This window comes from Blastocystis hominis (genome assembly GCF_000151665.1).
Source record: "Blastocystis hominis, Singapore isolate B (sub-type 7) whole genome shotgun sequence assembly, scaffold_22".
Taxonomy (NCBI): Eukaryota; class Bigyra; order Opalinata; family Blastocystidae; genus Blastocystis; species Blastocystis hominis.
The window spans coordinates 122,624-146,407 of NW_013171830.1; the positions used below are offsets into that span (position 1 = coordinate 122,624).

The 23,784-nt window shown below is 49.7% G+C and overlaps 5 protein-coding genes across 5 annotated transcripts; 2 read left to right on the forward strand and 3 right to left on the reverse strand.

Annotated features, from left to right (window-relative positions):
* Positions 1–710: 710 nt before the first annotated feature.
* Positions 711–2,087, reverse strand: GSBLH_T00002948001 (uncharacterized protein; the record flags this gene model as incomplete). The annotated part of the gene is made up of 1 exon (XM_013041581.1): positions 711–2,087. The coding sequence occupies one exon, from the start codon at positions 2,085–2,087 to the stop codon at positions 711–713; it is 1,377 nt and encodes a 458-aa protein (XP_012897035.1).
* A 2,935-nt stretch (positions 2,088–5,022) lies between these two features.
* GSBLH_T00006541001 (uncharacterized protein) lies at positions 5,023–7,533 on the reverse strand (the record flags this gene model as incomplete). Its single annotated transcript, XM_013041582.1, has 2 exons — positions 5,023–5,223; positions 5,257–7,533. 2 exons carry the CDS (start codon positions 7,531–7,533, stop codon positions 5,023–5,025), a joined length of 2,478 nt encoding a protein of 825 aa, XP_012897036.1.
* Positions 7,534–7,994: 461 nt separating this feature from the next.
* GSBLH_T00006542001 (uncharacterized protein) lies at positions 7,995–12,985 on the reverse strand (the record flags this gene model as incomplete). Its single annotated transcript, XM_013041583.1, has 8 exons — positions 7,995–8,067; positions 8,105–11,592; positions 11,617–11,720; positions 11,800–11,831; positions 11,866–12,545; positions 12,577–12,720; positions 12,753–12,833; positions 12,866–12,985. The coding sequence occupies 8 exons, from the start codon at positions 12,983–12,985 to the stop codon at positions 7,995–7,997; spliced, it is 4,722 nt and encodes a 1,573-aa protein (XP_012897037.1).
* A 615-nt stretch (positions 12,986–13,600) lies between these two features.
* GSBLH_T00006543001 (uncharacterized protein) lies at positions 13,601–15,175 on the forward strand (the record flags this gene model as incomplete). Its single annotated transcript, XM_013041584.1, has 6 exons — positions 13,601–13,618; positions 13,650–13,798; positions 13,832–13,893; positions 13,923–14,070; positions 14,103–15,038; positions 15,082–15,175. The coding sequence occupies 6 exons, from the start codon at positions 13,601–13,603 to the stop codon at positions 15,173–15,175; spliced, it is 1,407 nt and encodes a 468-aa protein (XP_012897038.1).
* A 1,157-nt stretch (positions 15,176–16,332) lies between these two features.
* GSBLH_T00002949001 (uncharacterized protein) lies at positions 16,333–16,797 on the forward strand (the record flags this gene model as incomplete). The annotated part of the gene is made up of 2 exons (XM_013041585.1): positions 16,333–16,547; positions 16,578–16,797. The coding sequence occupies 2 exons, from the start codon at positions 16,333–16,335 to the stop codon at positions 16,795–16,797; spliced, it is 435 nt and encodes a 144-aa protein (XP_012897039.1).
* Between the last annotated feature and the right edge of the window lie 6,987 nt (positions 16,798–23,784).

Below are 23,784 nucleotides of genomic sequence, written 5' to 3' on the forward strand. Positions count from 1 at the left end.
CCAAAACGGATTTAACTTCGCCGAAAGGATTTCATTATTCCGAAATTACCTGCACTATTATTATTGTTATTTCGCGATCCATCGAATGCACTTTTCATTTGAACAAACATCCACAAACATTCAACAGTGTCAATTCAAGCAATGCAACCATCCAATTCAATTCAATTCAATTCAATCCAATCCAATTCAAGCGTCAAGCCTTTTCGATTCCCTCCTTCAAACCTCATACTTCACATTCACAGGTTCGGAAATCAAAAACTCGCGAGTCTCCGGAAGACTCAGCACAAAAGTTGACGAAAGACACTCGTTCACCCACTTCTGCATCTGCACCTCGCGTTCTTTCATCGCAGACGCGTTCAAATGCGATCCAAGAATCTGCATTTTCTTCGCAGGGAACTTCACTGCCTTCAGCTCCTTCGAGAGCTTCCCTTCAATCTTCTTATAGAAGCTTCTACCCCTCAATTCCTCTCTTCACACTCACCTCAACTCGCTATATCGACGATACACGCGCCAACTCGCCATCGGCGTCGTCTCCACGCCTCCCACGATTTCCAAACAGTATTCCTGATACGGATTCGCTTTCACGCTGTAGGAAACCGCCATCTTGCGCTCGTAGCGAACATCGACGGAGATCATGCAGGCTGAAAAGATGTCCAGCATCTTGAAATCGATCGCGGGCTTGCTGTACGCGCGCTCCACCTCGTCCTTATCTACGTCCTCGCCGCCCAAAAAGATCGCCTACTGCGCGAATCGACGAACTTGACGAAGTCCTTGCTGCACTGTACGATTTCCTTGTTGGTCCAGTTGCTCATATTGATCAAAATGCCGTACACGCGCGAACAAATGTCCTTGTCCGCAAAGAGAACCAGCTTAGACTCGCCTCCGCCGAGCAGACGCATTTCTTCTTCGTCGACTTCGATGTTGAGGTTCTGCACGGAGACATACCACAGCAGATCCGCGGTAGGAGAGAGCAAGAAACAGTGATACTGCGTGACCACGAGATAGTGCGTTCCGTTATCCACTGTGCAGTGGAATACGTACTGCTCCTTCTCGCCGCGTTCTACCAAATAGCGTGTAGTGCTCGTGAAGAAGAGCATCTGCCCCGTCGCTGCGTGCTCATCGAAGCTTCGGATCACGCCGTCGCACAGCACACAGCGAGGCAATCGGAGCCGCTCCGGCCGTTTCTCGTTCACAATCACTTCTTTCGTGGTGTCCAACAGACGCGTCGTGTCATCCAACAACCCCGAAATCGGCTTGGTCACCACGCCGATCAGTCCCATTCCCACGCCTTCCACGGCTCCCTTCACTCCGCTCTTCTTCATTCCGCGAATCGGATCCATCACCACGCCCGTCACGCCCGATGTGATGCCGTGAATCAGGCCGCGACGTCCCAGAGCGCGCTGCTCCTTGTAGTGTTTGTTGAACGTCAGACTCGCCAGCCCGTTTCCGAGCGTTCCCGTGATTTTACTCGCCGTGTTCACCACGCCTTTCGTGGTGTTGCGCACCAGAATCTTCCCTCCGTTCTGCACGCGACGGTTTCGCTCCTCCTCGTCGATGGTCTCGTCGGCCATCGGATCCACAAAGAACGCCTTCAATCCGCTGCCGACATCTTCGACGAGGCCGACAGGATTGCCCAGCAGATTGATCGATCCCAGAATCTTCAACGCCTGCTTGGTGGCGATGGGAACGTAATGCTCGCTCAGCACTTTCGCTAAATCCTGCGTGGATCCCACGTATTCGGGGAGATTGATGCCGGTCAGTTTGATTTTGGTCTCGTCGATATCCGCCACCAAGCTGCACAGCGTGTCCAGAAGCGTTTGGAGAGGAAGAAGCGTCGGAATCGCGGGCAGGAACACACCGGTAACAGTCGTGGCGGGGTCGACTTTGTTGCTGACCAGAATGGTGAAGTCGTCGATCTTTAAGTTCTCGAGAACGACGCGTCCAGTGGATTGCGAAGCGGAGGGAACGACAACGATCGATTTGAATTCATCGCCTTCCAGAACGTTTTTAGAGGAGGAGTCGGAGAGAAGATGCAGAGGAATCAGAGAAACCAAATGGAGAATCGCGACGAGAAGACGATTGTCCATCGCGACGAAGAAACTCTGCAGCTGGAAGTGAAGATTCTCGAAGAAGAGAATCAGAGGATGACTCGGAATGATAAGCGACAGATGCAGAATTGGATCCTGCGTTAACTGACCCAATAAAACCGGCTCCAATGCATTGAGCAGCTGATTATCCACTTGGAATCGATTCACCTACGCCTCGTTCCGTTCAAAAAGAAAACCCACATTCATTTCGATTCGCTGCTCTTCGTTCTCGTAGCAGTTGATATCCAGGGAGATCCCACGAATCCCCGTATTCAACACTTCGATCGGCGCATCGTCCAGAATCGAGAGATCGATTCCCGCAAACGCAATGTTCCACGCAGTGTTCAGGTCCAGCTCCATCGCTTTGGACTCCCAGCGGACCTCCACGTCCGCGCTGGTCACCGCGGATTCTTTTGCGCAGACGCTTCCGCGCCAATCGGCGAATCGGCGAATCTTCAAAGCGTGCGAAGAGATCAGCGTATCGCCATCCAGAAGCTCGAGAGTCACTTCCGAACGACCGATCGTAGCGCCTCGCGGCAGGACGGCCCGGCCCTTCCACGCCACATTGGAATAATGTTTCGTCGGAACTATGCGTTAGGGAGAACACAAAAGCACACGTCGATAAGGAGCCAAGAAGACGAGTTTTAGCGGTCGAGCCATCGATTTGAGCTTCCGATTGACTTGAATGAGTCCCTCCACCGATCCATCGTTCACTCCCCATAAACTCATACCTACCAGCACGCCAAGTCGATCCGCTTCGCTTCCTTTTTCCACGCTCGTCACCAAAATCTGCCCAGCTTCGTTCAAGCACATTTTGCACCCGATCTTCACCTCCTTGAAAATCTTCGCTTGCTGCGCTAAAGCCAGCGTGGAAGGGACCGACGAGGCGCCCATTTCGCCGCAGCGGAAGACCTGATCGCCACAACGGATCTGCGCGATTAGCGAGCGGCTGAGCGAAGGCACGTTCGCGAACTGGCGGAGTTCGACGACCAAACTCTGCTCCTGCTCCATCTCGATCGGCTCATTGCTGGAAGAAGGCTGGAGCACTTCCTCGATCGTTTTGCCAGAGCGGAAATCTTGGTAGAATCCGCGGCGAAGCGCTCGCTGGATGTGGATGTTCGATACGCGCGTTGAAAGGTCGTTTTTGCTCTGCTGGAGCGAACGAAGCAACGGATGGGCGAGCAGCGCCGAGTGCATTGAGCTGTTCAGATAGAGCTCGAAGTCGAGACAATTGCGAGACTCCTTCAGAAGCGATAACTCTTTCTCCGAATCGTATAAGGATTTGAGAAGGTGCGGGAGATAATCCTTCTGGTCGTTGTTGATTTTGTTGTTCTTGCAATGCACCAGATACAAATACAAACAGCCGCCGTTACACAGAGGATTCTCTTCCTGGAACGGCACTGGCACGACTTTCATTGTGTTGTACTCCGTCACCGAATCGTACTCCACGAACGTATTGAACTCCACCACCGATTTCTCGAACGCCACGCTCACCTTCACCTGCAGTACTGACGAATGGCGCCGCATAATGGTCTCCTCATTCACGAAAACGTGGGATCCCCGCTTTGGTTTTGTCTCCAACATGGTTTCTCCATTGCTAATTCGAGTTGTGATGGTGCACGGCTTGCGCTGGAGATTCCGAATGCTCACATTGCGCACGTTCAGCCAGTAGTACTCGTCGTTCAGCAGGAGATCCATCGTCGCACGCGAGTTCTTCGCGGTCATAAACACTGGCTGTTGCGGCGGGTCGCTTGGACTCAACGGAGTCGGCGAGTAAATCGGCTTCATCGCGTATTCCTCGAAGTCGGTGAGGGCGGAAATGAAGTTGGAAACCTCCGTTTTCAACGCGTCATGATTGAATTGGATCTGCGTGATGGAATCTTCCAACACGACGCGCGTGTATTCGAGCTGCTTTCGCTGCTTCCACTCGTCCCGCTCCAGTTTCTCGCGAATAATGATGATGCGCGTCGTGTCTTCGACCTCCACGGTGACCTCCAGCGTTCTCGACGGATTCTCGCGCTGCACCGTCGTTACTTTGCCCAGATTCGTCAGATCCACCACCACGCAGGGAACGAACGTCTCCTCGTTCGGCGGCGAATCGATCTGCTGCAAGAACAGCACGACCATCTGCGGACCTGCAGGGTGCGGTAGCACGTAGAACTGCGAGTCTAACGGAGCGACGGGAAGCGCATACGAGAGATCGGAGGACATCTGGAGCACCTGCACCATGTCCAACGCCGAGTTGTTGCTGACGCAGATCGACACGTTCTCCGGCTTCAATCGCTCCACCGTAATCGTCTGCTGGCCGTTCACCTCCGCGGCGGTGAGGCTGAACAGCGAGCTGTGGTTGGAGAGAACGTCCATCTGGTTCGATTCGGAGAGCAGAACGTCCCACTGACCCACAGCGTCCACATCGAACTGCGCCGATTTGACTTCTTTCGCTACGGACGGAGAAGAGAGCGGAGTGCTGGACTCCAGAATGGAGAACGACAGCAAATGGCGAGACGCTGGGAGCAGAGACGACACACAGGCGCAGGAATGCCGAGGAAGAGAGAGCAATTCCGTGTTTTGGTAGACCGCCATATCGAATCCAGTGCGATTAATGAACATGTAGCGAGGCAGGATCGTGAGCAGTTTCGTGTGGATGAACGGAGCGTTGAGGCGACGCACAACGATCGTGTAGAACGTCTCTCTCGGCATGAACGGAAGCTGCGCGGGGACCTTCACCACACTGGACCCTTCGCTCACCTTCGTCTTGTCGCTCCAGTCCGAGTTGTCGCGACGCAGCCGAATCACCACTTTCTTCTCGTCCTCGGAATACAGCACGGGGGCCAGCGACTGCATGTCCTCCATCGATACGGCACCTTCGAACCCCATCTTGACAGAAGCGCCGGGGAGACGAACCACGGGAGAAGTCTTCGATTTTCCAGATAGGCTACAAGGTAGAGAGGAAGAGAAAAGCGGACAAGAGGAGATCGGGCGTTCGGTTGACGATCCAGAACGGGGAATAGATCGAAAGCAGAAGGTACTGCGAAGAGGGCGATCCGTTCTGCTCGAACGAATACACATACCGCAACGCGCAGCGACTGTTCTCGATATCGGTCAAGGCGTACTCTCCATTTCCTTCGGTCACGATCTACAGGGTCACAAACGATAAGAGAAGGCGTACGGGGATTAATCCCTGATTCCAAACGAACTGATTGCCGGTCGGGCGCAGCTGAATGCCGTACTGGTTGCTATTCGCTCCGTCGATACACGCCAACTCCACTTCTTTGCCCGAAGCGATCATTCCGGTCTCGATGATGCCCTTCGAGTGCATCACAATGTGGTATTCCAGATCGATTGGGAGCAGATTCTTCAGCACCAACACGGGAAGAACCACAATCTCGAATAGACTTCGACGATTTCCCACATTCCCGGCAATCCCATTCACCATCTGACTGTTCAGTTTCTCCAAAATATCGCTCTTTGCTTTGGGTGTAGGCGGAATAGGCAAGGCGTTCAGCGACTCGCTCTCCACGGAATGCACCACGCTGCGCACCAGAACGTAGTGGGGATCCACCGAGTTGCCGATATTCAGGCAGATTCGGCGGAAGTTCAGCGAGGTGATATCTTCGATCGAGAGGGCGCAGTACCCGTTCGGATTGCCCAGCATGCATCGACCCTTCATCCCCAAATGGAGAGGGCAGTACAGCGATTCGCTCGCTGCGACTGTCTTCGCTGAATCATCGCGCCACACGCCATGGCACACACTCACCACGTGCGATACAGAGTCGTAGTAAGGACTTTTGAACGGCACCGGAACGCCGAAATAATTATCCGTCAAGTGCTCCAAATTGATCTGCTTTCGCTGCGACTGATGAGCCACCGGGGTTTCCGAATCGCTCGTCTCTTGCGTGAAGTGGCAGAGAACGGGCGAAGACGTGAAGTTCGTCATCCACAGCATGGGAATCAACATCATGACACGCAGACCATTCCGATTGATGAGTCGCACCACAATGTCGTAACAGTATTCCCCGTTCTGCGTGTACAAGCTGAAGGGAAGATCACCTTCGCTGTCGCAGCAGAACTCAACGCGTCGGAAGTTCTCCACTCGCAGCGCGACGATTCGCTGGTTGTACGACTCCGTAGCGCTGGGGAGAGATGTTGGATGCGCCGGAAGCGTCGTTCGCTTCATTCCTCCGGCAGGAATCACGATCTCGCTGTCGACACTCTCGTGCTGGAATTCCTTCGGAGCAACCTGCAACGCTCGCTTCCATGCTTCGATTTCCTGCTCGTTCCTCGAGAGGAACAACAGCTTCTCTTCCCCTACCACGCACGAGAACAGAACGCCTTCCTCTACAGACACAGAGCCCTCCACGCTGCAGCCAATCAACTCGCGCGGCTGTCCCGCCTCGGTCGCAAAGGCGGAGTAAACGCGAACGCGAGGCTCCACTTGGTAGAGCTCGACCCATCGCATTTCCACTTTTTCGCCCACGCAGACGTACAGCAAACCCTCGATCAACAGCTGATGAGAGCGATCGTCCAGAAGGCTCCACTGCGATCGAATGATCTCCAACTGCCGAGATATTCCTCCGTCGTAAATCACTTCGAAGGTGCACGGAAGATCGAGCTTGTTCTCGATTGACATGTAATAGCCGTTCGTAAAGGTCGTGGTAGATTCGCAATGCGAGAGATCGCGAAGGAAGTGAATCGCGGAAGAGCAGAAGTCCGTCGAGATCATTACATTTATGATGTGATCGGCGTGGATCGTTACGGACGACTTGGCATCTCGTGCTTTCACTCGATTTTCTTCCGCTCCGCTTCGCTGCACCATTTGAATCATCAGTTCCCACGGTTCCAGCAGTGGCTCCCACGCGACGCGGACCAAATTGTAGAAGTCGGCGGACAGCGAGAAGGTGAGCAAAAACACGAGCTGCTGCTTGAAGTCCAGAGAGAGATGGAGATCTTGGAGATGGAGCAGCACGAAGGGAACCTCCACATCGCCCACATCGTTTACTACGGTCACTTGAAGCGGATGAAGCTGCAGATCCAGATTCAAACTGAACGGCAAGGACGCAGAGACGAGTGTAGGGAGCTTCAGAATCGGGAAGGAGGAAGTGGGTTCGTCAGGAGAGAAGGGACGAGGAGCCGTGCCTTCGGAACGAACATCTGGCTTCAACTCGTCCATGCAATGCGTTACGATCAGCAAATCGCGATAGCCGATAGAGACAATCATGTTGCTTGTGTCTGTGACCGAGACAGTGATGTCTTTAAACGAATTCTGCACACGGATGGTCATGTCGCAGTTCCAGCTCTGCAGAATATCGTTCACATCGTGGATCGGCATGAGATCGTCCATATCGCACTGCGTGAGACGAAGATCCAGTACTTTGAGTAGCAGCGAAACGTCCATTGAGGAAGTCAGTGAGATGGAAGAGTCCAGACCAACAGTCAGAAGAAGCATCGAGGATGGCTCCGTGAAGGAGGAGGCGAGGTAGACAGTGATCGGGTTGATAGCAAAGCGAATGTGCAGATTGGGTAGAAGAGAGGCGACAAAAGGAGACAATGCTTTTGCCTCTGCTGATTTCTCCACTGGCTTTTCCACCGGCTTCTCCACTGGCTTTTCCACTGGCTTCTCCACTGGCTCGTCCTCCAATCGTAAGGAAGAAAGCTCATCTCCAGACATCACACTCTTTGCATCGCTTTCAGCGAACACCTGCGTGAATCCAGACGCGATACCCAACATTTCCATAAACAAAGGCGCAGCAAACACGCGAATTCTACCCATATCTCCTCGAATATCGATCGTATTGGTATCGTGAACGAAGCAGGCAAACGACAAGGCTGCTTTGGATTCATCGCCAAGCTGAACAGGCTCCAAGAAGAGAGGCAGCAGCTTCACATCGGCACGCGTATCGCAGAGACTCATCTTCCGAAGAAGCAGATTGAGCTGGATCGCAGATTGATTGAGATACAAATTAAGATATAATCCGTCCAGCTTCAGCATCACCAACGAGAGAGGATGGGTTCCATACTTCAATGAATCTTCTTCTGTGTAGCCTCCTCGCTCGCGAAGCAACTCGACCACAAAACCACTCATGCTCAGATCCACAAAGAATCGATTGAGCTTCAGAGCAGGACGAGAAACTGCCACTTCCTTGGTGGGTTCTTTCTTTGCAGACTTCTCATTGGTCGACTTGGCTTTGACCATTCCATCTTCTTCTGGGTACTCTGTGACGGATTGTTCTGCAAAATTGGGAAGTAGGCGATGGACCAAAAACTGAAGCTGGCTCTGATTCAGCGTCATCACGATCGGAGACAGATTGATATTCACTCTGAACACAGAGCTGAGCGTGATAATCATATCGATGTTGGTCCGATGGAGTACATTCTGCTGTAGCATCTTTCCGCTCACATCATCCATAAACTGCGACTCCATGCACATTCCGTGAATCGATAGCAGCAACTGCGTGGTTAATGGACTCTCCGTCATCGACTCCAGCAGCTTGTCTCCGTCTCCGCTCATCACCATTTGCTCCTCGCTGCTGTTTTGCAGTTGGATCTCGCCCATCTCAAATCGCAGGCACTCGTCGCTGCTGCTTGAGCTCGGAATCAGCACCACGATGTTCTGAATGCACACATCCGCCTTTGGCAGCACGTACGTCGTTCCCACGCCCTCGCAAACCACTTCCCGAATGATGTTCGACTGCACCAGCGATGCGAACAATCCGTTCACCGAGGAATCGATGAGACTGTGCAAAGAGGCTACCGACTCCACTGCCTCCGTCTGCTCCACAGGCTCTGCTGGCTCTGTAGACGCTACAGCCTCTGCAGAACATTCAGCAGACTCCACCACTTCGCTCTCTTGGCTTTCTTTGGGTGCTAGCAAACGACCAATGCTTCCGTGCTTCATATACTCCAGCAACTCATTCACAAATCGCATTCGCAACGCCAAGATCGGCGCAGATACCTGAAGCTTGATGGTGGTGTCGTTCACGCCGTTGTACAGACTGCTATTCACCAGCAGAATGTCCGCAGAGAGGAAGGGAGATACCGAAGTGGACAGCACGTCGGGATATTTCTCGGCTCCACGCGTAAGATCTGTGATCTTCACTCCGTCAATCCCCATCGAGATGTGAGTCTGCTCCGTCGCCTGCGTGAAATCCAGACTGAATCCATTCATCGAGGTCAGTAAGATGGGAACATTGTTGTCACACAGCATATCCACTAAGGCCGACTGCATTCTCACGTGCATATCCGTCTGCGCTTCTTGCGGATGGGCAGAGATCGTCGGACTGGCCACTTCCTGCTCGGAGGGAGGCTTCGCTTTGTCTCCATCTTCTAGAGAAGGGAACGGCGGGATCTCGGGGAGAATCGACAGAATGGGCTGAATGGCGCTGGCATTCGCGTGGATACTCACGACGCCCATTTCCACGAACATGTTCGTCGCCGCTCTGTACACTTCGTTCAGCATGGACAACTCCCCCACTGTGCAGAATTTCATCTTCAAGAAGGGAGAGCCGCACTCAGGCGTGGAAGATATGAGTGTGGGAGCGTCGGTTAGCGGAATACCTTGCTTTTCAAGTGCTTCTTTACGAACATTATCGAAGATGTTCAGGGTAGGAATCGTAATGTCCACATCCATATCGTACATGTGATCCAAGTAATGAATCGCCATGTCTTGCATCGAAATGTCCAGTAAGGAATCGCCCTTTTGCGGGTTCAGGGACAGCCGCAACTCGTCCAATTGCACTTCGATCTCCATTGAAGGCTTGTATTGAAGGAGCAGCAAGTCCTCGTATGAAAGATGAACAACCCCATGCAAGGGCTCTTCGATTGGCGACAGCGGCGCAATGGGCGATATCGAAGCCATCGGAGAGTGAATCGGTACGGGAGAAGTCACCGTATCGCTCAGATCACACAGCGGACGGCGATATTCCTTCTGATGCTGTTTGATCACCTGGTAGAGAATGCGCTGCTGCTTGTTGGAACTGGACTTCCAGTCGTCGATCGAGTGGTCTTCCAGATAGGGCGAGCCATCGAACGCAATGCAGCTGAAGAGAAGCTGCTTGGGCTGCAGAAGAAGCTTCATCACGTCGATATCCAACTCCTTCTGCTTCTCTGCGAACACTGGAAGAATACCGTAGCTCCACGAAATGAGAGAGGAAATGAGCTCGGAGGTGATGCGGACATGAACGAGTCCGATGGAGATGCCGATCCGCATTGATTTGTAACGAACCTCGTTCACAATGCAGGTTTGCATCGTAATCCCCATTTGGAATGGGAGAACGAGCATCGCCTGAGGATAGGCAGAGAGGATCGGCATAACCGACAAATCCCTTCCTGCAAACACCCGTCCGTCCATTAATCCGACCGAAATATCCTTGATACTGATCGACATGGTATTGTACAAGTCATCCACGTCGTACTGCGCGATGTCTTCGGTCAGCTCTTGGTTCGGCTTGGAAGTCACTGCAAGCTCGCCCAACTGGCAGATCAAAAGCATGCTCTTTGAGCGATGACCTGTGCAGTAGTTCGGAATGATCAGATTCATGGGGCAGATATTGACGTTCAACTCCATTCCCTTATTCGATCGGAGAGCCGCCATAATGTTTGAATCTCCGTTCCGCAGCGATGTGATCAGATTGTACGCCTTTTCCTCATAAGAACTCATCACGATGATATTCTCTGGCACCAAAAACTTCATCACTTCCAGCAGCCAAGGCACATTCACAATGATGTCCATCGTCTCCATCGCCATGTTCACTCGCATTCCGCACGAATTGTCCAGTCCTGGAATCTCAATATGGGTCTGGAAGAACGGGGTCTTGTATCGTTGATACATGTCAGTCATCAAAATCGAGGTCGGGATCGCTTCAGCGGATCGAAGACGAATCGAAACGATGCTGGAATACTTCGTTTTGGCCGTGATGTCGTCCAGCACCTTCACATCGCGAATCATCGACCAGCACTCCAAGAAACTCTTTCGTTTGTACGCACGCAGATAAACTCCGTCCACACACACGCTCATCAGTCGCTGTTCCTTCTTCTTCAGCATCAGAAGGAAACTTCCCAAGAAGAAATCCACGGAGATCTGCACGTCCATCGGCTGTCCGCCCTCCCACGGATTCAGTTCTTCTTCGTTCAGCTCCAGCTCCTTATACAACTCAGTTCGCATGAGCTCCTCGTCGTCCTCGTCGTCGTCTTCATCGTTCACACTCGCAGACCGCGATTTCAATTCTTTCTGAAGCTCGTATTGCGCCATTTTTCGGAAGAGAATCGTGTTTTCGACAGAGAACAAATCCTCCAATTCCTGCTTCTGCTTCAACGCTTTTTTGTCTTTCTTGATGGAAGGGAGGAACGGCGATTTCAGCACGCGTTTATACAGCGTAATGTACGTATCGCGCTGCTTCTTAAACGCTAAATAATCCTTCCATGTTGTCGCTGCGCGCTTCTTCTTATTCTCTTTAATCACCGAGTTGATCGCATAGCGCCACCATTTTCTCGGCTGCTCGTTAAGTTTCTAAAAAATTCCGCAAAAACACACAAGGATATTTTCTTGACAACGCTTGACGTGGGGCGACGAATCCCGATCTGCGCCCGTTTGCTCTGCAAGCTGAGATTTGCCGCCAAAATCTTCAAGTCGCGCATCTGCGAATCGGTCAGCGTTAAGTTGAACTGCGCCAGCGTCGTTTCCGCGATCACCATCGGCGAAGCCGTGTTCGCAAACCGCCAGCATCGTCGCGCAAACACGGATGCGTACTGAAGATTTTCCGATGAGCAGAACTTGGGATACGTCTCTTTAAACTTGTCTAAGAATAGCTTTTCTTCTTCGTCTTCGTTTCGACCGCGCACAGCGTCCTTCCGAATCTTGATATACGTTTTCACGAACTTTTGGTTCACGATCACCTCGGCGTTCCATTCTAGATCGCTCAGAGCACGATTCGCTGCTTCCTCAGGTGTCGGCTTTCGAAGTTCTACGCCTCGAATATCCATCTGCAATCCAATTCCAAGCGTACAAGGATGCATGATGTAATTCTGGGGCATCAACGCTGATTGGGTCGTATTGCGATTCATGAACGCGATGCCCATGTCTTCGATCAACGCATTGGGATTGGAGGTATTCACCTGCTGTGAATTGTCCGAGTCCCAGTACATGCCCAACAGATGCACCATAATATCCTTCGAAAAGACGCCATTGTGCGAAACTGGCTTTGAGGCGTTCGCGTCTGCACTGGAAGTACTGTCAGAAGAGAGGGACTTCTCCTGATTGGGAGAGATGATCAAGGAATCCAGGGTAAGACCGCAGCAAAAAGGGTGCTTCGGATCCGAGCTGTGATCTTCGTAACGAAGATGGACTTTTTCAATGCGTAGTTCAAAGTTGCGAATGATCTGGCTCACAAGATTTCCTATGAGAGATTTATCCTCTTTCTCATGCAGCTCTTTTTCTTTCTTGGCCTCCTTCTCATCAATTGCCTGCAAATCAAAAAGACATTTACAGGGGTACCTTCAATCGTTGGCGTTTCAGTTCGATCTCACGGAGTTTGAACGATTCCTCGTCGTATTGAACTTCTGAGCGAGGGCAGACGACTGCATATATCTGGCTAATATTTACCTTCGTAGGCTTTCTGCCAATCTCCTTCCAAGGAACCTACGATTCAACCACACAGCACAGCCTCAAACACGAATGTTTAACTCTCCAATGAATCCAGATTTGATATCCACAGGCAGCTGTAGAAAATCGAGCGCTTCAGTTTTTATTTCCTAATCCATTAACCGATGTGCTTAGCACCAACCAGATTCTTCAATTTTACATCTCCTTTCCACATAGAGACCTTAAGGTCCTTTTTGTCTATGTCTTTGATATATTCTCCCAAAAAACGTGTTATCAGGGAGTTTACAACGTCCTCTAACATAGTATAATGATAATGAGGAACGAAATCGATTCAAAATATAAGATTAGATACATACCAAAAAACAAACTATTTCGGGTATTCCTCTAAAAACACTCAAATCCATTGGATTCCTTAAATAAACACCGTTTTTCACACTTTTATGACAATTACAACACAATGATCATAGAATGGACTTGCTGAAAAAAAGACCTTTTTCCTGTTCTACTCTTCGTTCTGGAGCTATTTATGTCATTTTACAGCCGTCAAAACTAAAAAGACGTATCAAACGAACATGGTGTACGGACACACTTTATATACTTATAGAATGGAAGCTCATAGTTTCCAGAAATAGAAATGATATTCCTAGATTGGCTCGAAAGTTTCACAGGATGTGCGCTCTCTTTCGCTATCCACTTTAAAAGCTAATTATCCGCAAATGAAATAGAAACAAAGAATACCAAATGAGTGATGTACAGTAATCATTGATTATCATACCTGACACGCGTATTGCTTTCCATATTCCATTTCTGTTCAACGGCCAAACTGAACTCTGTGGGCCAAGGAGATCGTGAATAAACTACAGACACCGTTGTCCTCTCAGTTACTTTTTCGTCAAAGCTTCAAGTAAACTACGGAATGGAGTCAAGAAGTAATGTATGTTGCTCTAAATTGCATCCTATTCTAGAACATGCAAAACCCCCAGTTGGCTCCACCTTCAACTTATGTTGCATATAGTACTTCCTCTTGTCAACAATCAGTCGGTGCAAAAAGTAATGAAAGACTGTGCTCCAATACAATAGACTCTTTGAATGATTCCCGGAATCCATATTCCTCGTATGCGTTATTGCTCCCTTTACTGAGTAGTAGAGTGTCATTACTTCCAACAAATGATATTCCGACATCACAATGCTCAAACTCACATTCGACCTGTATGTTTTTTGTTACCCTACAATTGTAGCGAGTAACCTACATCAAGCTGATCCAACTCCTTCTTTTATGTACTACAATAATAATACTGTATCTGCCCAATCTACCAACCCACCTTCACCATTCCCTAATTCAGTACCATCGTCTGGATTGATGACTCCGCGAAGCTATCATTTCTCGTACTCTCCTCTCCTCTCCTTTTTCTCAATAGACCTACCTCCATCCCCTCCGACATCGCTCCTCATTACCTGCTTTCCTCCACTGGGTCCCGCCAGCAACCCTTTTCCACGTCACTTCTTCAGCGGTCGTACACAGATGTTGATCGTTACTCCTCGTCCTATCGGCAGAAACCAAACGACGCCATATCGATGTACAGCTTCCAAAGTGGAGATTCTGACGATTATTCGGGCGATTTCTCGATGAATTACCCTGCCAGAGAACATTCGAACAAGTATCCAAGTAACTACCCGCAGTACTATTCTCCTGGAAATCCAAACAGTTATCCTACCAGAAGTCCGAACGGTTATCCTAACGGATACCCATATGCTTATTATTATCGAAATGAGGATACGAACGGGTATTACAATAGCTCTTCCGAAATAGTAGTCAATGATTATCCAACCGATTATCGAAGCAATTACTCGAGCCACTATCCAGCCAGTTATGTAAACGATCTCTCGAATGACTTTATGAACGAATACCCAAGTGACTATCCTGGCAGCTATTTAAGTGATTATCCTGGCAATTATCAGAGTGATTACCACAATAATTATCAAAGTAACTATCAAAGTAGCTACTACCACAATAATTATCCAAATAACTACCAAAACGAGTATCCAAACGGTTACCAGAACAGGTATCCCACTGTCTCTTCTTCCAACAGATCATACCCAGCTCGCAAGGATCCTTCCTCTTCTCGCTATGCAGCCTTCCCCGATCGCTCGTTCGCTTCTTCATCGCTTCTGAATCCTAGATCGAATGGGCAGTTCCCTTCCAATCGCTCCTTCGTCGTTCCGCAGATCAACTCCGCCTCGCCTTCCACGTTCTCCGAAGCTCAGCAGCGTCTTCCCGGTCGTCCGTCTCCTTCTCGAGACAACAGTAACGCTTCGTTCTATGAGTTCGACAATGCGGGACATTCCGGAATGCCGTATTACGCTGATCTACCGAATCGAAGCTTGAATAATCTGCAGAAAACACAGAGAACCAACGAAGCGATTCAAGCAAGCAGTACCGAAGAAAAGGACATTTATTCGAAGGGAAAAGAAGCGGTTCAACTGGTGCTAAACTACCCCTTCTACACAAATCTGTGGAAAACCCGCCAAGTCGATGCAAACGGAAACGGAGTGATCTACGAAGAAGCCGTCCAGTTGTACCAAAATACGTCTCCAGATGCCTTGCTTCATAATCTAATCAAAGAGTGTGTCAAGCTAAAGAAGCTTTGCCGATTACTCAGCGCTCGTGTCTTGTTCTTAGAGCTGCTTTGTAAATACTGTGACGACAAACTGGCATGGAGAGAGTTCATTCGAATGGAATTCGAGCTAGGAGAATGCCGAAACGCCCAGTTCCTTCTGCAACGCGCTTTGGATCTGTTTCCGCAGGACTTGTCATTCAAAATCAAGCAAGTGCGAGTGAATGAGCGGCTGCAGGACGAGAAAGAGCTTCTGTGCATGGTGCAGTCGATTACCCAGAAGCAATCGTCCAAGTTCTCTCGCATTCTAATGACTTGCTTCTTGTCGTTGGGGAGATTGGGAAACCAAAAGGCCATCGCAGAACTGGAGCGTCTCGTGTTTTCGATCCCATATTGCACGCTTCTGGAGACATACGAGTTTTTTTATTATTACGTGAACGCGTTTTCGTACACGTTTATGCTCTCCGTCATCATGCATTTGGTTCGCAAGAAGGTCAAGAAGGATTGCTTCTTGGTCTACGCTCACGAATACGTCGAATATCTCTTTTTGAACATGGAGGCCGCTGAAGGACAAACGAAATACGCCAAGCTTTATCACCAACTATTACCATCACTATCACCATCACCACAGAAGTCGTATCAAGAAAAAAAGGGTCATTGGGAAGTGTTTCTCTCCCGAATGCAGTACCGAACTCGAATCATTCTTCTAATCTACGCCAAAGCGCTTCAAGAAGTTTGCTTGGGAAGGAGTCGGATGATGAATAGAAAGAATGGTCGAGACCTCTCTTCGTTCACGTGAATGAGCAGTTTCAAAAACTCAAGCTCGAAACGGCTCAATGTCTTTGTTTGTGTCCCCCCGCAATGAAATGGATCCCCTATCTCAGCATCAGCAAAATCCTTTGCATGTTGGGATATCCCAAGAAATCCCGATTCGTTCCTCTTTTTTTTCTTAAAAACTCACGCTTAGGCGCTTCGATGCTGCATCAAACCCAAGCATCCGAGCTACTCCACCGTCCTCATCAATCTGGCCCGCATGGAGTTCTTCCAGCGGCACATCGCAGAGAGTATTTTCATTCTCCGCCATGCCATTCTGCACTTCGTCGATGAGTGGAAGTTCGGAATCGAACTTTCCAATTTTCTCGTCATCACGGACCGACAATTGGAGGCTTTCCTCCTCTGTAAAAACCTCCTCAAGGGGCAGATCGGCGCTGGCCGGCTCTGGACGCTGTTCATCCACATCGTGCACGAGTATCCGATCTCCCCCGCGGTTATCTCTAGGATGTTCGGTCCCGAGGAAGCGCTGCGCTACTTCCGGATCGCTCTGCATTACGTGGCGAAGTCTGGCGAGCTGTGGTGCGAAGGAGCGCGGATCTTCCTGGATCCGACTTCTCCTCATTTCAGTCTGCACAACGCACAGATCGCTCTGAACTACGCGGTAATCTTCACGCCTCGCTACGGAGACACGTTCATCGAAGTACCCGATTCAATGGCCGCGTGATCCGCAGGGAATTCGACTCCTGATGCTCTCGTCGGACGTTTTCCTGGCGTTCCACGACTGTCCGAGCAACATGCTAGCGTTTTTGCTGCAAACAATCCCGTGTTTAATGCCATATCTCCATCGGTGTGCTTTGTATATCCCTAATTACGGTCCTTTGTGGTATCGTTGTTGCTCGGATCGCCTCGCTCCCTCTATGGAAGTGCTCCTCTCGGCTTCGTTCCTTTGCGCGCAAGCGATCGCGCGAGATGCGAATATCTATTTCTCGGCGGTGAAGGACCTGGCGAAGCGCCGACCGGACCGAAGCCGATTGTACCGAAGTCGCTTTTCTTTTGCGTTTCTTTCTGATTTTGATTTTGTCAAGAGCTGTAAGTCATTCTCTTTGGGTCGCAGGACCAAATCTCTATTTGATACCTTGCCGTTTAATTCTTGAAGTTGTTTATTGCATCAAACCATCATTTATAAAGGGTATAATAATAATAAAAATGATAAAAATGATAATGATAACAATACTGATAATAATAATAGTAGTAGTTAAAATAAAGAGAAAAAACAGAAAGAGTAATATCAAATGACAATGAGCCAAGAAGGAAAAAACAAACATCTCGATTACAACGAAGACGCTTGCATGGCAATCATTCGATAACTGCAATACAACCCTTTGATCACGTCTCTCCGATTACAAAACAAGAACCGTTTCGGGTCACACTCCTTCTTCGCCTCCTTCGAAAACTCCAATTCAAACTGCGACCGGCTTTCAAGTCCCTCCGTGATCACTTCAATGCGTCGAATTCGCGCGAACGACGCGAAGAACTGAATCCACTCCAACGTGATCGGCTCGATCGACATGAACCGAACATCCAAGGCCTCGTCCACCAATTTGCAATGCTTGAACACTTCCGAAAAGTCCGATCGATGCTCGAATGCCATTTTCTTCATTCGCAAAATGTCATCACAATTCATGCGATCCGCCATTTCCTCCAGAAACTCTTGCTTTTCGTAAGAACGCCCGCGACTCACACTCAGAAACAAGATTCGCACGATAAAATATTGTTCTAATAGTGTTCCAGAGCAATGATCGATGATTGTGGAATTCCAAAAAACGCGGTGATTTTGCTCAATGCAAGATCGCTCGCGATACCCCAGCTGAAACGCCCCTCGACAAGGGAGTTTCACAGTTGAATTAAAAGGCGTTTCGGGCCATTCGCCCTCCTTCGGACAAAGTCCCGAATTTTGCCTTTCCCAAAGTTCCTCCAATTTTGTGACCATGAAATAATGGTGAAAATAGTAGGGATTTTTCTCTTTCAAAAATAGGGTCAAGTCCAATATATGGCCCCGAAGGTGCGAAAAAATACGGTCTGGACTTCCGGCTTCGCGTTTCACTTCCATTACAAACGTGACCGAAGTTAAGAATTGGGTCTAGTTTTTACAAAAGGCCCCTAATTCTACTCCTTCCGAAAGATCGTCGTACACAACAAACCGAATCGATTCGGTTTTGATTGGCTGCATGACGAACCGAATTCCTTGGATCAGCAGAAGAACCGCGGGACTGCTCCCAATATGGGCGTTATCGTCGTATTTCTTTCGGAAGATCGACGATCGGACGTTCATCAGGGAAACGGAGAATTCGAGAAACGTGGAACCGACCGGAGGATAAGGGTCATCTACGGTGTATGTCCCGATTTATCTCTACAACATCCTTCCGCATTATTGGGCCCGAGTACTCCAAATGGCCCCGAATTATATCGACACATTTGGGTCACCACGCCTCGAAAAGGCGGTTCGCAGGGGCGTTTCGCGAGGGATCCGACGCGAATTCGGCGGCCTTCGACGTCGCACCAGGACGCGTTGACGCAGGCCATTCCGACCAGAACGCCGTTTGCGCAGGGGCGGCAAGCGATGTTTCCGCGCTCTCGACTCCCGCGGGTATCGCCGGCGCAGAGGGAGCAGTCGGTGGCGCCGCCTTCGGAGAAGTACTGGCCGTAGCACTTGATGGCGGCGCGCGGATTCCCGCGGAGAAAAGCGGATCCGGAGGGGACCTGGAGGCAGTGCGTGGAGTGGGAGGTGGAATTGTGGAAGGGGAAGGAGTGGCGCGGACAGCGCGCGCAGGGAGTGGCGGCCTCCCAGCGGCCAGACGGCGAGCAGAAGCGGCGCGTGCGGCCGAAGGCGGGGGCCTGGCAGGCGGCTTCGGCCCAAGAACCCGAGGGAGTGGAGGGAAAGGACGCGTCGGCCGTGCGCTCCGAGGGACAGAAAGAGGAAGGATCGGGGTTTGAAGAATGATCGGGGTTTGAAGAATGAGAGGAGTGATCGGGGTTTGAAGAATGATCGGGGTTTGAATGAGAAGAGTGATCGGGGTTTAAATGAGAGGAGTGATCGGGGTTTGAATGAGAAGAATGATCGGGGTTTTGTGAAGGAGGAGAAGAAGAGGATGGCGTGGGTTGCAAGGATGGATGGCTTGTGGGTTGCATGGAAAGCTTTGGCGAGGCTGGTGGCTGCGCCGATTCGCTGGCGTCCCTTCCCTCGGTTCGCTCGGTTCGCTCGGTTCGCTCGGTTCGCTCAATTAATTCTTCCTTCGCTCGCTGGGAGGCCGGCGACGCCGCGCGTTGAATCGACTTCTGCAGCAGCGAATCCGACGCACTGCCGCAGCTCCCTTCCACCGGCCTCCACGTCCCTTCCGCCGTGCAGAACCGCCAGATCCAATGCCCGTCTTCACACCGACGACTCACGTAATTTACCGCGGAACTCCGTTTCCACAATACGCGGTTCGCTTCGTCGTACTCCTCAGGACACATCGCCGCTTTCTTCGAAGATTTCGCACTCCTCGCAGTCGGCGACGCTTTCTTCGCCTTCTCCAGTTTCCCCAGTTTCTCCAGTTTCTCCCAGAGAGGGTGGAACTCTTCCCTGATCTCTCCGGATTGAACAATATTCTGCCGTGTAATGTTGGGCGCGCAAATCAATTCGATTTCCGAAAACTGAATCTCCGTTTGGGTGCTTCGATCGAACGGTTCGGCTCGAAACTCCACACGCGTCACGTAGCCCAGGTCGTCGAAGGTCTGCGCGAAGCTCGAGACCGCGTTGGAGGGCGCGGGAGTGAGGATAACGTTGTGAATGATGCGGTTTAGCTGCCGAAGATCCGCGAAAATATGCAGCATGACCGGCTTGGACACGCGATATCGCATCGAAATCCGCGTTAAACACGTCGGAATCAACGCGAAGGACATCGGGGCCATCGTCTCGCTCCACCGCGGGAGCGCGAGGAGCGTTTCTTTCTGGAAGGTCACGATGGCGAACGAAAACGAAGCGAATGTGAGATGGGAATGACGGGTCACGTGCACCAAAACGGATTGCAGCGCCACATCGCGGAGAATTCGAACAGAACAGCGTGGCGTGCAGTTGAACCGGCTCTCCACGGACGGAACCACGCCCCTCACCGATCCAATGGTAACCGATTTGGCCGCTCCAAAGTCCAAACAAAGCAGCGAAACGACCGTGCCTTGCCAGGCTTCCAGGCGATCGGACGCCACGGGGAGTCGCAGGACGAACGACGGCTTCACGATCACGCTGGGCGCCTCCGAGCCGCTCTTCCAGTCGTACGGCAGAGACGGAGTGGAGGGGAGAGAGAACTGGAGCGAAGAGAGCGGCGGTGAGAAGACGGAGGTGCTCAACGTGGTCGAATGCGAAGCTCGCAGAATCAGCGTGTACGTCCAGTGATCGGTAGAGACCGTCATAGACATCATGGAACCACTGAACACTTCGTAGAGAGAACCACTCTCCAGACACACCGTGACCGATGAAACGCCCATCCACGTCGGAATGTGGATGGTGTCTTCGATCCAAAACGAAGAAAAAGTCGCGGGCGAAACGTCCAGGTTCACCTTGAGAAAATTCCCGGAACATTCCGTGAGCTGCAGATGACTCGAAATCACGGCGGAATCCGTGTCGTTATCCGCGGGAAACACCTCATTTCGGCCAATTCCGAACAAAATCTCGTGCGTCCAATCAAAAAACAAGCCATAAGACAAAGGAATCACGCCCTCCGGCTTCTCCATATCTCCAGTTTCCACGGTTTCTCCGATTGAAAAGTAGACGTAGCATCCCCGCGGGACAGGGAAGAAAAGCCCGGGCGTCAAATCCAATCGGCCTTGCCAGGCGCGAAGATTGCGGACTTCCAGCGCTTCCGCAATCGTGGAAATGGAGAAACGGATGGAAGGGATGGAGTTGGAAAATTGGATGATGGTGGAAACGGGGAAGGGCGTTTGGAAGGGTGTGGGGAGCGTAAAGAGCCGCTTCCAATGGCCTTGTTGAGTTTGAATGGCGAAATCGAATGGAGGAATGAAAGAAGAAGAAGAAGAAGAAGAAGATGAGGATGAAGTTGAAGATGAGGATGAAAGAATGATGGAATTCACAGCGATGAGCGCTTTGGATTGGATGGTGTTTGTATGATTTTGAAAGAAAGAGGAAGGGAAAGAGACGTCTAGGAATGAAAGCATGACAGCAAAGCAAACGATCCACAATACGAGCTGCCACATGGAGCTCGCCTTGATGATAGCAAATCACTAAACTCATAGTTTGGGAACAGAAAATGGGAATGGAAATGCGGAGCTCTTTTTTGAGATGGTATCGACTACTCGAAAAAAGAATTCGGCTGTTCAACATCACACTCAAAATATCATCTCCCTTCAAATTCAAATCCAAAACTCCTTCGTTCTCTTCACACACTAAATGATATTCTCGGAATACTATTTCACCCGAGACCGTTTCTTTGAACGAATTCGATTCCAATGAAGACAACAAAAGGTTCTGCGATTCAGAATCCACCCAAAACGAAAAAGAATGCTCAAAATTCAGTTCTCCAATCGCATTATCCGGATTCATCAACTCCAAAGAAGGCGAAGAAACCGGCACTTTCCAGCTACACTGCGATGATTCCATCGAACATTCCATATCGAAAATGTTCTCCGATTCATCCACGAGTACAAACCGTGCAAACTGGAAAGGCATCGATTCTGCACGCATCATCACATCATACAAATTCGATTCAATTCGGATGGACACATCCAATTCCACTCTCTCAGGAGTACAATTCAACAACAAAAGCACCGAATCGCGCTGATGCGCAACTCCACGAACTCGCAGCGTCTCGCTCACCAACTCCTTCGTTTTATTCACGATCACGCCTTGCGTTCGCAGCACTTCATACCCAGAACGAATGATTCGATTGTGAACATTCCGCGTCACCACATGATAATTATAAATCTCTGCGAGGGGCAGCGGAATTCGAATCGAATCCGACGGGGAAAACCAATAGCTCCAAGGGTTCGACCTCCAATTGTTCACTGTCGACAACGAAACAAGCGAGGGATCGTCGCAAATCACTCCAGAATTCGTCACGATTTTTACCATGGAGTATGAGTCCCATGAAAATCGGTCGAATTTTTGGAATTGACTCATTCCGGCCGTGAAATACGAGACGAACTCGTTGTGGGGGCCCAGAATGTAAAAAGTGGAAACGGGGATAGGCCGATCCAAAACCAAAAGATTCACAAATTCGCTCCGATTTTCGAAATCAACAAAAAACGAGCAGAAATTTGGAATCGAAGTCGGATCGGGGGAAATAACCGCTTTTCGAGTGGAATAAATCGACTGATAAAGTGGAATTACGGTTATCGGGACGTTTTCTGGATTGGCTAAAATCAGGGGTATTTCGGGATAGACAAAATACTGCCGAATTTTGTCAAAGCAAAGCGAATTTTGATTGAGTTGAATACAAGAATGGAGAGGAGCCGAGATCATGATGGACTCCAGCTGAAATAAAAATAAGAATTGATTCTGAACTCCAGAAAAGAATCGAGAATCTGTAGATAGAGGGAATTCACAAACAGAGTCTGTGCATCCGTCAATAATCTCATGGACTACGAAAAAAACAAAACGTGAGTGATACGATGATACTTTCTTGATAGTGTGTGATTGATAAAGCGAATAGTATCTAAATATAGAGAATTATAATACACGTGGAATTGGGCATTGCATCCATTGGAATGGCTATGTCATATAAAAGAAAATTTAAATTACCCATCGATCCAGAGCGGGTAAGACAAGATACAGTATTCGAAAACTTCCTGTGTTTTATGGCCTTCCCCCTTCCAATAATCCTCTCCAACATACATTGTCTTGTTGATATTCTTCTCATAGCGGATTTTCCACGAAATCGAGCAAGGTTCGTTTGATAGAGGTAAAACCAATTCCAATCTTAGTGTTTTATAATTCTCTGCGCATTGCAATGACAAGACTACAAACTAGACAATTAAAACGACAACCTACCTTCATGAATAACAAAAAGCAAAATCAGTAATTTGCTCGCATCTAGGAAACTTGTCATATTTTATAAAGAAAAAAACTTTCCAAAAATGTAGTATGTTAAACTAATCTTGACTATTTTCGTTTGCAACACGATTCGACTCCCGTCGATTTGTACAGCGATCCAGGTTGTTTTGCGCAAAGACTTGGTTCGTTTCTATCGAGTTGCAAGGATCGACTTAAAAAGAAATCCTGAGCTTTCCCTTCGAGCTTTCGTGCCAGATGCAGATGTTCAATGGCACCCACGGAGGAATGGGGATTTGAAACCTGAAGATGTCCCTTATAACTACGGAGGGGAAGTATGGTGGAAGTGCCCTAAGGGAGAGGATCATGTCTGGAAAACCATTTGTCGCGCACGAGTTGACACTGCAAACAAACGACTGGAACGTACCATCTTGATTGTTTTTTAATAATTATTAGCGTGTCCATTCTGCAGCAATCACCGATTATCGAAAACAAACAGTCTTTCCACCAGATATCCTGAACTCTCCATCGAATTCGACTCTCTTTCAAATGGAGGCCTTCTCGCCAGTCAAATAATCCATACAAGTAAAAAGCGGTACTTCTGGCGCTGCAAGCAGAATCATCTCTACCAAATGAGTATTCCACAGCGTCTGCGATTCCAGTCAAGTG